This window comes from Palaemon carinicauda, chromosome 20 (genome assembly GCF_036898095.1).
Source record: "Palaemon carinicauda isolate YSFRI2023 chromosome 20, ASM3689809v2, whole genome shotgun sequence".
Taxonomy (NCBI): domain Eukaryota; kingdom Metazoa; phylum Arthropoda; class Malacostraca; order Decapoda; family Palaemonidae; genus Palaemon; species Palaemon carinicauda.
Genome location: NC_090744.1, coordinates 33,372,003 through 33,384,502, shown reverse-complemented (window position 1 = coordinate 33,384,502; position 12,500 = coordinate 33,372,003). Strand labels below are relative to the sequence as shown.

The window sequence follows — 12,500 nt, the reverse complement described above, 5'->3', positions numbered from 1 at the left end:
ACACATCCATTTGGGTTGAAAAATCTCTTTCAGAAAACCTGAATAGTTCCAATCCAATTAGTGTCGACTGATTTGACGTTCATGGATATGTGAACGCCTTATAAAGACTTTCATGACACTAGCACATTCATGACAAAATATAGGATGTGATAATAATGATATAGTAAGAAATTGCTTTACTTATTTTGTTAAGAGGTAATTGCTAATTTTTGCAAATATAAAATACCATTTTGTGTTTATAAATGAAGAAAATAGTTTCTTGAAATAAATATGATTTAAAGTGATTAAGATAATTTATGGGAACTAAAAGAAAAAATCAATATACGAAACTGAAAAAGAAAATATTACATCAAAATTGAAAGAAATTTCGGTGCTACTATAGCGTGAGGTCTACCGCCATATGTCGCCTACCCAGACGGAGGGTGAGGTCTACCACGCCACAAGCTTGGACCTTCCGCAACCTAAATGCCATGGGGTACCAGCATTCTACACTCTACAGTGAACCACCAGCAATATTATGTGGATCCAGCGACAGGAGCACACACACACAGGCAATTGAGCGATCGTGGTTGGACGCTAAAACGATGATTCTGAAGAGATTAATGCGAGGTGTTGGTCGTCAGCTGCTCCAGTCTCATCTTTATTTTTGCTGGAAGGTGATGAGAAAAAATTCCAATGATCTATTTGTGTCTTTCTTAGAAGATGTACGAAGTGTGTACCGTTAGGATAAATGTATGGAAATATATGATAACATGTTTATTTTTACCTTTATTCCTTTTTTTAATGTAATTAGAAATCCAATTATCTATTTAAGTCATTTCTAAGATATGTTTAAATTAAGTGTTTATTGCTTAAACAAATGTATGAAATGTGTTATCTATGAGGGACGAATAATTTAGCAGTAGACCGATAACATGTTTATTTTTACCTTTATTCCTTTTTTTAATGTAATTAGAAATCCAATTATCTATTTAAATCATTTCTAAGATATGTTTAAATTAAGTGTTTATTGTTTTGTATCGCTAGAATAAATATGGAAATATATGATAACATGTTTATTTTTACCTTTATTAATTTTTTTTTCAATGTAATTAAAATTCCAATTATCATTTTAAGACATTTCTAAAATATGTTTAAATTAAGTGTTTATTGCTTAAACAAATGTATGAAATGTGTCTTATCTATGAGGGACGAATAATTCAAAGGTAGACCTCACGCTATAGTGCTAACGGGAGGTAGACCTCACGCTATAGTGTGGTAGACCTCACGCTATAGTAACACCGAAATTTCTTTATTTTTTTCGAAAGATAAATTGCAAATTTTTGCAAAAATGAAACATAGCATTTAGCAACTCTCAAAAATGTATGTGAAAATTTATCTTATTCATTGTGGCCAGAATTGTATTACTATATGAATATGAAAATGAAAAGGATTAGGGGCATTTAAAATATATTCTATTTCATTAATATCGATCAGGATTTCATTCGAATTCTATTGTAAAACGTAATCTCTGTTATTGGAGATATTGAAAGAGTAAACCTTTAAAAAAAAAAAAAAAAAAAAAAAAAAAAAAAAAAAAAAATTTCAGTTTCGTATAAATTGCAGTTTTTTCTGATTACTTTTTAAAAGATGCTAACAAAGGTGGAAAACTTTCCTTTTTGCAGTTATTGCTAAAATTATCTAATGGCTATTTGAATGAGAGAGAGAGAGAGAGAGAGAGAGAGAGAGAGAGAGAGAGAGAGAGAGAGAGAGAGAGAGAGAGAGAGAGAGAGAGAGAGAGAGAGAGGTAAGTTAAATGGATTTTCTCTTATGTATTTTTCAAATAATTCTTCCCTTTGTGCAGCCTCGCAATTCTTGCATCCTATTTACTTAGACACAAAAAGATATGAAAAAGAAAACAGAAACAAAGGAGTTTTTGAAATAATCTTCAGCTCCTTTTTATTTCCTACGATCCATTTTTCAATTAAACGGTTCAATTCTCCAAGGTGACTTCCTTAAACCAAGGGATGGAGGCTGAGAAGGATATCAGTTTTTTTTCCTTTATTAGACTTTTTATCTTAAGCATCTCACTCTCTCGTTCCCCTTTAATCTTTCCTTGCATCTTTTATTTATAAACAACTTAAAATTGTGATATTTTTTAAGTCTCCTTTTCTTACTCAGTCCTTTCTCTCACTACATCCGGAATTCCCCGCAGCGGATATGTAATCTCTCATTTTACATTGTCAGAATCTGTTACCAAAGCAAAATCCATTGTTCTTTGCACCCCGTTGAAATTCAAACTATTCTCAAGCGAAGCGCTTCGCACCCCCCTTCGGGGGGGAAGATGACTCTCATGGGGGGCACCAATTAGAGGCGGGTGCACCCCCTTCGGGGGGAGATGAAGGGGGACTAGAGATGGGTTTTTTAGTGAGGAGGTCTTTGTACGTACGGTAGACATGTGATGAAGTGAAGCGTAATAATTTGTTGTTTTTAGGTGATGCAGTGGCAACTGGTACGTCACTTCAGTATAAACTATATTTGTAACTCTTCTTCTCTTCAGCTATTCATTTGGGATAATGAAAAACTCAGTACAATTCATTCCTTTATTTACCAAGCAGTGTGTGCAATTTTTATATCAGTAAGATTGTTAGTGTATTTTAACTTGTGAATCAATTGGTTATGTCCAACTCCTTCCAATGATATACCATCAGGTGGTAGCCTTACTTCTAATACAATGAATTGGTCCGCTTGGACCTGACATGACAATTTCATAAGTTTATTATCTGCACCTTTTACTGGTACCATTCTTACAAACACAGGTTTGAATACATGTGGGTGGTTTGGTGAATATATCAATGGACCTTCATCTGGCTTGTCATAAGTAACGTTACCACCAAATGTGGGTACGTATGCCAATTTATTATTAGGAATATTTCCTTTGAACCATAAGTCTGAACCTTTAATAGTGAATGCCTTACGTTCTCCTACTTTCATAGAGTCCATTGTAACAAAGTTATTGAGTGGAAATTCAAAGTCATTGACACTATCAGCCAAAGCCACCTGCAGAGGGTTATACAACCATTCATCAAGTTTTACAGTTTGAGGATCTTTATTAACTTTGACACTACTTACAATGTTAGTGCTATCTTTATAAATGTCTAAATATGGTGCATTATTAAATGATACAGTCTCAACATTAGTACCTCCAGCAATTTTCAAGTCATTCATCAATGGAATCATATGGTGCATTATAATTCCACAATATTTAACTTTGAAGCCATACTGGTTCATCATATTTTTATAATATTGAAATCTACTAGTTTCTGCCGTTGTGGCATTATTATCCAAAGTGTACAAATAATTGTTTAACAAGTTAATAGGTAAATAGTACAACAATTTTCCATCAATTTTAGATTTGTCCGATTGTTCTGTATCGAACTGCCAATATCTTCTCTGCCTGATGACCACAGTCGTAGTTTCGTTCTTGTACTGCAGCACTCTATCCGGGTCACTGTAGCCATCGCCTTCGTTATGTCCTTCATGATCGTCCTCTTCATATCTCCCCCTCTTCACTGGTGTTGCCTCACTTGTCATTGTTGAGGTAAGCCTTGATGATAGACTCTATGTTGTCCAAGTGGTTATTATATATACCTAATATGTCCTCTCCTGTGATCCTTCCTGGTGGAGGGTCCAGACCATCCTGAGTGTTGTCCTTGTCTGCGTAGCCTTTTATAGGGAGAGTGAGATGGAACGTCTTGGTCCTGGTATAGAGGGCCTGGCCATCAGCGGGGGGGTACCCAGTAGTCCAATTCCTTGTTGGTACTGACGAAGACGGGAATTCTTGTAAGTATTTCTGGTTCTTGATGTTTGACATTTATTTCAAAGTCTGCACCTTCAAATAACAATTTATAGTCATCAACAGTAATCTGACTTATACGTGGTTCTTCAAACAGAGCAAATGTTTTCCCTAACAAATTTTGTAAGTGAAACTGATTGGCATCCCCATTACGTGTAACTATCCCTGTGTTGAATTTAGAGAGGATAGCATTAAGTGTGAGTGATTTTCCCGTACCTGTTGGACCTTGTAATACAAGTGTGTTTATTTTGTTTAATTTTCTGTCTGCAATTAATATGACCCAAGCTAAGAATTCTTCAATGTCAATTTTGTTACGTTTGAACATGTTTTCTATCCAAGCCATATTTTCTTCGTTAGGTGGTCTCTTTTGGATTTTACGTAAGTTAGTGATCAGACTTGTGTGTTTTTCTACTGACTGTTTTTCTTTATTATGAAATTGTATCATGGATTTGAGTTTATCTAGTTTCAACTTCACTTGTGGGCTCCATTCCTGGAGAAACTCCCTCAGGGTAATCAAAGTTGAAGGAAATATCTTTACGGCTGGGAGTAAGGCGTCCCTCACTCCTCGCAGGTGAATAGTGTAAGTCCTGGGCCAGATGTAAAACCCATTCGAAGTTTGGGGGTACAATAGGTGCACTGCCATCGGCCGTATATATACCCTTTGGGTAGCGAGCTTCGCACCCCCCTTTGGGGGGGAAGATAGCTCTCATGGGGGACACCAATTAGAGGCGGGTGCACCCCCTTTGGGGGGAGATGAAGGGGGAACCCAAAGGGTATATATACGGCCGATAGCCAGGGAACTACTTATTCAGCTGAATAGGGACTAGAGATCGACATACCAGCGATGAATAGTTCTACTGAGACAGTGATTTACAGTGGAAATAGTGAACGCAAAGCATCTTGGGTCTACTCACTCAGTAAGTAACTGACGAATTGAAGTATTAGTTTTACTATTTTCTATGTGCTGCAGTGTTCTCTGTGTCTTCACCTCACTATAAACTATATTTCTAACAACGTCTTCTCTTCACTTGTTCCAGACGAGGCACTGTTCTACACAACCATCGAGAGTATTGAAGCATTCTGCAACAACTGTGTGTTTCCTTGGTGCATTAATACTAACAAGCCTGCTGCATACTGCCAGTGTGACGCCTGCTGTGATTATTTGCCCGATGACGGACAGTGCACCTATTGTACCCCAAACTTCGAACGGGTTTTACATCTGGCCCAGGACTTACACTATTCACCTGCGAGGAGTGAGGGACGCCTTACTCCAAGCTGTAAAGATATTTCCTTCAACTTTGATTACCCCGAGGGAGTTTCTCCAGGAATGGAGCCCACAAGTGAAGTTGAAACTAGTACACCCAACAAAAAACAACTATATCCTGGAATTAAAGAATGTGTCATCCAACCAAACGCGAGCCCAATTCTTCCAAATGGTTCAGGATCTGATGGAGAAACAACTGGTCCAATTGAGATCAGCATGGATCACTTGGAAGGAAAGGGGGACGACCTACACGGAGGAATTCAACCTAGAAGGGAAGAACCACGCCTTGCAGAAGTCGACATTGAAAGCAATTCTCCAAGCCTCAAAACGGCAAAGAGAACCTTATCATTCACCAACCTTAACTCACCCGGATCCGACTCAGATGGAAGTGTTAGTATCCTCCCCACTCTCAATCCTAGTAAAAGAAGAAGAGATGGAAGTGACGCCAGCCCAGCCAGAACTCAACTTGGACCAGGAACTTCAGGAGTTACTGAGGGACTTGGAAAAAATCGATTGGAACCAACCAATGCACGAACTGATGGAGGAGAGAGCAGAAAAGAGGAACGACTTACCAACGCTCCTGAAGGGTCTACCGGAGGATCGGAAGAAGTAGACGCCGGGGGATTGGAAGCGAGTGAAGATGATAAATTCGTGGAAGCAGACACAGGGGAATACTTCACATTCATCACGAGAGGAAAACCCTCAGCAACAACAACAAGAACAAGGGCAAACTTCACCGTTACAGATCACGGTGACCACTGGCACATCACCTTCAAATGTAACCCAACCAACAAAGCCTGCACAAGGAATACAATTAGCAAAATCTTGGGACTTGACGTTGGAGCCCGTGCCGAAGCCTCAGCAACAACAGTTCGTATTAAGGATATCAAAAAGTGGATTTTGTATCTTATCCGATACGGAATTGAACGGATTCAATATTATGGTGTTGGCCATTCCATCTACAGAAAAATAATCGACTACTTCAGGAACAAGACAGACACAGTGGATGGACCATGTCCATACATGACTGAGAAGAGATAAACCAGGAAGGAAGAGAAGAATGAAGACCGCATAGATGAGTATGAATACCTAGAGTCTTTAGTTAAACTTAAAAATCCACGCACAGTACACGACCCCATTTCAAAATTAACAAGGGAAGAATTTAACCAGTTATATATGATGTTCAAAGGGAATCACAAAGATAAACTCAAATCCATGATACAATTTCATAATAAAGAAAAACAGTCAGTAGAAAAACACACAAGTCTGATCACTAACTTACGTAAAATCCAAAAGAGACCACCTAATGAAGAAAATATGGCTTGGATAGAAAACATGTTCAAACGTAACAAAATTGACATTGAAGAATTCTTAGCTTGGGTCATATTAATTGCAGACAGAAAATTAAACAAAATAAACACACTTGTATTACAAGGTCCAACAGGTACGGGAAAATCACTCACACTTAATGCTATCCTCTCTAAATTCAACACAGGGATAGTTACACGTAATGGGGATGCCAATCAGTTTCACTTACAAAATTTGTTAGGGAAAACATTTGCTCTGTTTGAAGAACCACGTATAAGTCAGATTACTGTTGATGACTATAAATTGTTATTTGAAGGTGCAGACTTTGAAATAAATGTCAAACATCAAGAACCAGAAATACTTACAAGAATTCCCGTCTTCATCAGTACCAACAAGGAATTGGACTACTGGGTACCCCCCGCTGATGGCCAGGCCCTCTATACCAGGACCAAGACGTTCCATCTCACTCTCCCTATAAAAGGCTACGCAGACAAGGACAACACTCAGGATGGTCTGGACCCTCCACCAGGAAGGATCACAGGAGAGGATATATTAGGTATATATAATAACCACTTGGACAACATAGAGTCTATCATCAAGGCTTACCTCAACAATGACAAGTGAGGCAACACCAGTGAAGAGGGGGAGATATGAAGAGGACGATCATGAAGGACATAACGAAGGCGATGGCTACAGTGACCCGGATAGAGTGCTGCAGTACAAGAACGAAACTACGACTGTGGTCATCAGGCAGAGAAGATATTGGCAGTTCGATACAGCACAATCGGACAAATCTAAAATTGATGGAAAATTGTTGTACTATTTACCTATTAACTTGTTAAACAATTATTTGTACACTTTGGATAATAATGCCACAACGGCAGAAACTAGTAGATTTCAATATTATAAAAATATGATGAACCAGTATGGCTTCAAAGTTAAATATTGTGGAATTATAATGCACCATATGATTCCATTGATGAATGACTTGAAAATTGCTGGAGGTACTAATGTTGAGACTGTATCATTTAATAATGCACCATATTTAGAAATTTATAAAGATAGCACTAACATTGTAAGTAGTGTCAAAGTTAATAAAGATCCTCAAACTGTAAAACTTGATGAATGGTTGTATAACCCTCTGCAGGTGGCTTTGGCTGATAGTGTCAATGACTTTGAATTTCCACTCAATAACTTTGGTACAATGGAGACTTTGAAAGTAGGAGAACGTAAGGCATTCACTATTAAAGGTTCAGACTTATGGTTCAAAGGAAATATTCCTAATAATAAATTGGCATACGTACCCACATTTGGTGGTAACGTTACTTATGACAAGCCAGATGAAGGTCCATTGATATATTCACCAAACCACCCACATGTATTCAAACCTGTGTTTGTAAGAATGGTACCAGTAAAAGGTGCAGCCACAGGACGTACGGGCCCAATTGACAGACGCCGACACGCTCCCGATGAACGAACTCCTGTCGAAGGCTCAGAAGCTCCACGAGGTCTCCAAAGCATCTCGCCTCGGAGCATCATCGTCAACACCGCCTCCGTTCTCCTCCTTCAGCAGCTGCTCTTCCATAGACTCCTCGGCAAGGGCCCTTGAGGATGACGAGATCAACATTCTATCAAGAAAGAAACCACCGCAACTGACGCGACCAAACCCTAGGCCTAACCTGGCATGGTGCTTCTACCACCAACAGTTCGGCGGTGACGCCAAGAAATGTAAAGCACCATGCAGTTTCCCTAGAAGATGACGCCAGAAGCATCCACCTGCCACCATCGCAGCCACAGTTAACCAAAACAAGATTGGTTTCTGTACCCTCGATACCATTTCCAACCGTAGACTCATGGTGGACACCGTCGCAATGCAGTCAACGTTCCCTCCTTCGAAGTCCGACCTAGACCGTCGTCCCGACAAAAACGCTCCCTCACTCATTGCCGCCAACGGATCTCCCATACGGTGCTATGGGATCAAGACCCTCAAGATATCTATCATGGGCCGTTCGTATTCTTAGCCCTTCGCTATCGCCAACGTCAATCGCCCCCTCCTCGGTGCGGATTTCCTCGCCCACCATGGACTCCTCATCGATGTCGCTAACAGACGTCTCATCGACAAGGGAACCTGCCAGTCCCGCGCCCTAGAACACGGCCCTGCAACAATGTCCGTATCCGCCGTAACGACGCACCCCTACGCCGATCTCCTACGAGAGTTTCCCGAGGTTTTCAAGCCCGAGCTTCGACACTCGCCAGGTTCCCCGTCCAAGCATGGTATCTACCACCACATCACAACGACAGGACCTCCCACTCACGCCAAATTCCGCCGCCTCCCGCCACAGAAACTGAAGGATGCCAAACGCGCCTTCGAGGACATGGAACGCATGGGTATCTGTAAGAAAGCATCGAGCCCCTGGGCATCATCCCTGCACATGGTTAAAAAGCCGGACGGGTCCTGGAGACCTTGCGGCGACTACAGGCGCCTCAACCTCATCACAACGCCCGATCATTACCCGCTGCCCAACATGCAGGACCTAACGAACGTGTTGCAAGGCGCAAAGTTTTTTACCAAGATGGACCTCCTCAAGTCTTATTTCCAGGTCCCCGTATTCCCGGAAGATATCCCGAAAACTGCCATTGTAACGCCGTTCGGATCCTACACCTTCGCATACTCAACCTTCGGTCTACGCAACGCCGGGGCGACCTTCCAACGACTAATGGATAGCATTCTGGGTGACCTACCTTTCTGCGTCTGCTACGTCGACGACATCCTGATATTCTCAAAAACCAAGGAGGAACACCGGGGACACGTCCGCACCGTCCTCAAGCGCCTACAGGAAAACGGCCTAGTCGTACGCTTCGACAAATGCACGTTCGGTGCGGAGGGGTGGATTTCCTTGGTCACCGCATATCCTCGCGCGGGGTAAAACCCATGACAACCAAGGTCGACGTCATCAGGAAGTTCCCAATGCCTACGACCATCCGCCAACTTCAGGAGTTCTTGGGAATGGTCAATTACTACAGGCGCTTCATCCCCAACATCGCACAAACCCTGTCACCCCTCGACGACGTCCTGAAAGGAAAAGCAAAAAAACTCGAGTGGGGTTTGCCCCAGCAACAGGCATTCAAGGATTGAAATTGACGCGATCCACCTGGGAATCGACTACGCCAATCTCGCAACCGAACAACGCACCGACCGAGAAGCACAGGATCACCTGACGGGGCCATCCGCGCTCAAGATAAGTGAGATTCCCCTCGGACCAGCAGGAGTAACTATTCTTTGCGAAACTAGCACGGGCCGCCCACGTCCCTGGGTACCTGCCTCCTGCAGAAGAAAAATATTCGATATCATCCATGGACTTTCACACCCCTCAGGACGCACCACCGCTCGCCTTCTGTCTGAAAAGTTTGTCTGGCCAGGGATAAAAAAGGACGCCCGGGACTGGGCGAAGTCATGCATCAACTGCCAGTCAAGCAAGGTCAGCCGTCACACCGAATCGGGGGTAGGCGATTTTCCCCAGCCAAAAAGACGTTTCGGCCATATACACATCGACGTCGTGGGACCATTGCCCCCTTCTGGATCCGCTCGCTACCTACTTACGATCATCGATCGCTCCACGAGGTGGTTGGAGGCATCGCCGATGACCGAAGCTACGACTCAAGCATACGCCGAAGCCCTCCTGTCAAGCTGGGTGAGCAGGTTTGGCGTTCCTGACGACATCACGACTGACAGAAGCCCCGCTTTCCTCTCAGAAATATGGCTCGCTTTGGCGAACCTGATGGGGACGACGCTCCACAGCACCACGGCATACAACCCCGCGGCAAACGGCATGGTCAAAAGAACTCACCGCGCCCTCAAGGCGTCCCTGATGGCGAGCTGCACCGACGGGGACTGGAAATCACGACTTCCTTGGGTACTCCTCGGCCTTCGCACCGCCCCTCGCGCAGACGGCGAACCTTCGCCCGCCGAAAAGGTTTACGGGGAAGCGCTCGCAGTTCCTGGTGAATTCTTTCCCTCATCAACCGACGACGACAGGCAGCTGGATCACCTAAGGGACATCGCCAGGAAGTTCAGGCCGTGTCTCAAAACTTACCAGGACAGAACCAAGCACTTCAAGCCAAAAAGCCTGGATGACTGCAGGTACGTTTTCGTCCGCGTAGACGCTCATCGAAAACTACTGACTAGACCTTACCGAGGTCCCTACCGGGTAATTAAAAAGACAACAAAAGCCTTCCTTCTCGACGTCCATGGTCAAGAGGACTGGGTCTCAATAGACCGCGTGAAACCAGCGTTTCTTGAAGGAAGCGACACCTCCTCCGCTGGACCTGGCAGATCCAGAGTTCCGCCTCAAAACAAGCCGCCCAACGAAAGAAAAATCATCAAACGACGACAAGAGGAAGAGATCCTTACACCGTCCGCCAGCGCGCCCCTCTGTTCAAAAACAAGAAAAGATACGAAGATTGATCATCAGCCCTCTACGCCGCCCGATGTCTTGGGGGGGTGAGTACTTGTAAGGACACCGATCCCTTCGTCGTCCAGAAAATTGACAAACGACTTATTTATTTGAATTCTCTTTTCGCCACACTGTGGTTTCCCATGTATATATATTCCGCTCTACCAGAGCTACATTTTGATATATGTATCATTTCATAACATGTTTCTGTTAACCCATAATTCATATATTTGTAAGTGTAAGAAAACACATATATTTTGGCGGGCACTTCAATCTGAGTTGGCGCCAGCTTCATCCTACCTTTCCGTCCGCACCTTGTAATATACTTCCGTGCACATTCGAATAAAGTATCAGTTGATCTTGGTGACGCTTGTCTCACTGTCCTTACAATTCATAAAAGTTACTCAAATCCCATAATGTTGAAAAGAATGAGCGTAACAAGCTTTGATTATGTAGAAATAAGCTTTACGCCAAAAAAGAAAAAAAGGAAAAAAAAAAAAACCTTTGTAACAATCTACAAACCTCCTCGAACAAACACTAGTCCCTTTTTTTGCAATAGTGACGCTTTAACAGTCAATGAACAATACACGATAATAATCTCAATGAACAAGGTAAAACGACAGTGGAGGTCCTTGTCTAGAGAGTGGGGTTCCACTGCTGTATGGGACCGGAAAAGCAGCCATCAAAGTAAAGTAAGTAAAAGGCAATTACAAGGAGAGAAGGGTTTCAGATACATGAAAATCGCTATAAAAAAGCTTCAAATAGCGTCTGCTTTCGGGGGGGCTTACAGCGTCCCCCGGACCCACAGCTGCTTTGGTTAAGTTTTCCGACCTCCCCCCTTTTTGAACTTGCTGGATTCGCGCTTGTAATAATACCTAGTGATCTCATCCACATTACTGAACCATGACATTTTAAATTAGTCTATCCTATTAAAATATGATTTCATTTTCTATTTTCTATATGGTTTTCATTTTCTTTTATATATGTATGATAAACTTATCTATATTTTCCAAAAAGCATTGTGATATTACACAAGACTTTCCATTTAGTCTAATTTTCTTTTCCATTCTGGACACTATTTGACATTCATCTAGAACATCTGGTTTACGCTACTCTGTAATATTTTCTCTATAGTTGTGTCTATTGATCATAGTATTCCCGGTACTTCTCAGCCATATAATCTCGAACACAACACGCTGTGTTTGATTACTTCACTTGAGGCAATTTCCCCCGTTCGGGGAAAATTTGTATCAAAACAGTATTTTACAGTTTATTTGAAACAGTGTTATAATTCTACTATCCTTTTCTTGCAACGCACACAGAAATACATCAATATTTGAATATCCAAACATATTGTACATCACTATTTGCTTTCCTTACATTCTCCCATCTCGCCATCTCACAATCAAGCCCCCTCTCAATATTTCTGTAATAACATTTCATATAAAGAAACCCCCAATTGTAGAACTTGCTCACTTTCTCTCACATTGTCAACATGATGTGTAACAGTTTTTAATATCCAATACTGCACAATTTCTGCTGTACTATACACATGGCATTACAACAAATAGAAATATCTTGAAAATGCTTCCTCTAGGCATACATATTACTTACACTTCTTCACATTCATCAATCTGCT

The 12,500-nt window shown here is 41.9% G+C and overlaps 3 protein-coding genes and 1 pseudogene across 3 annotated transcripts in view; 2 read left to right on the top strand and 2 right to left on the bottom strand.

Moving 5' to 3' along the window:
* Positions 1 to 2,586: 2,586 nt before the first annotated feature.
* Positions 2,587 to 3,573, bottom strand: LOC137659723 (uncharacterized). The gene has a single exon (XM_068394541.1). The coding sequence runs from the start codon at positions 3,571 to 3,573 to the stop codon at positions 2,587 to 2,589; it is 987 nt and encodes a 328-aa protein (XP_068250642.1).
* A 188-nt stretch (positions 3,574 to 3,761) lies between these two features.
* Positions 3,762 to 4,478, bottom strand: LOC137659722 (uncharacterized). Its single transcript, XM_068394540.1, has one exon. The coding sequence runs from the start codon at positions 4,476 to 4,478 to the stop codon at positions 3,762 to 3,764; it is 717 nt and encodes a 238-aa protein (XP_068250641.1).
* A 201-nt stretch (positions 4,479 to 4,679) lies between these two features.
* LOC137659721 (uncharacterized) lies at positions 4,680 to 7,031 on the top strand (annotated as a pseudogene).
* Positions 7,032 to 7,320: 289 nt separating this feature from the next.
* LOC137659720 (uncharacterized) overlaps positions 7,321 to 12,500 on the top strand; it is a 6,105-nt gene continuing 925 nt past the window's right edge. The window contains exon 1 of the mRNA XM_068394539.1: positions 7,321 to 7,825. Coding sequence (XP_068250640.1) covers positions 7,321 to 7,825 — 505 coding nt within the window. The remainder of the gene's footprint in view (positions 7,826 to 12,500) is intronic.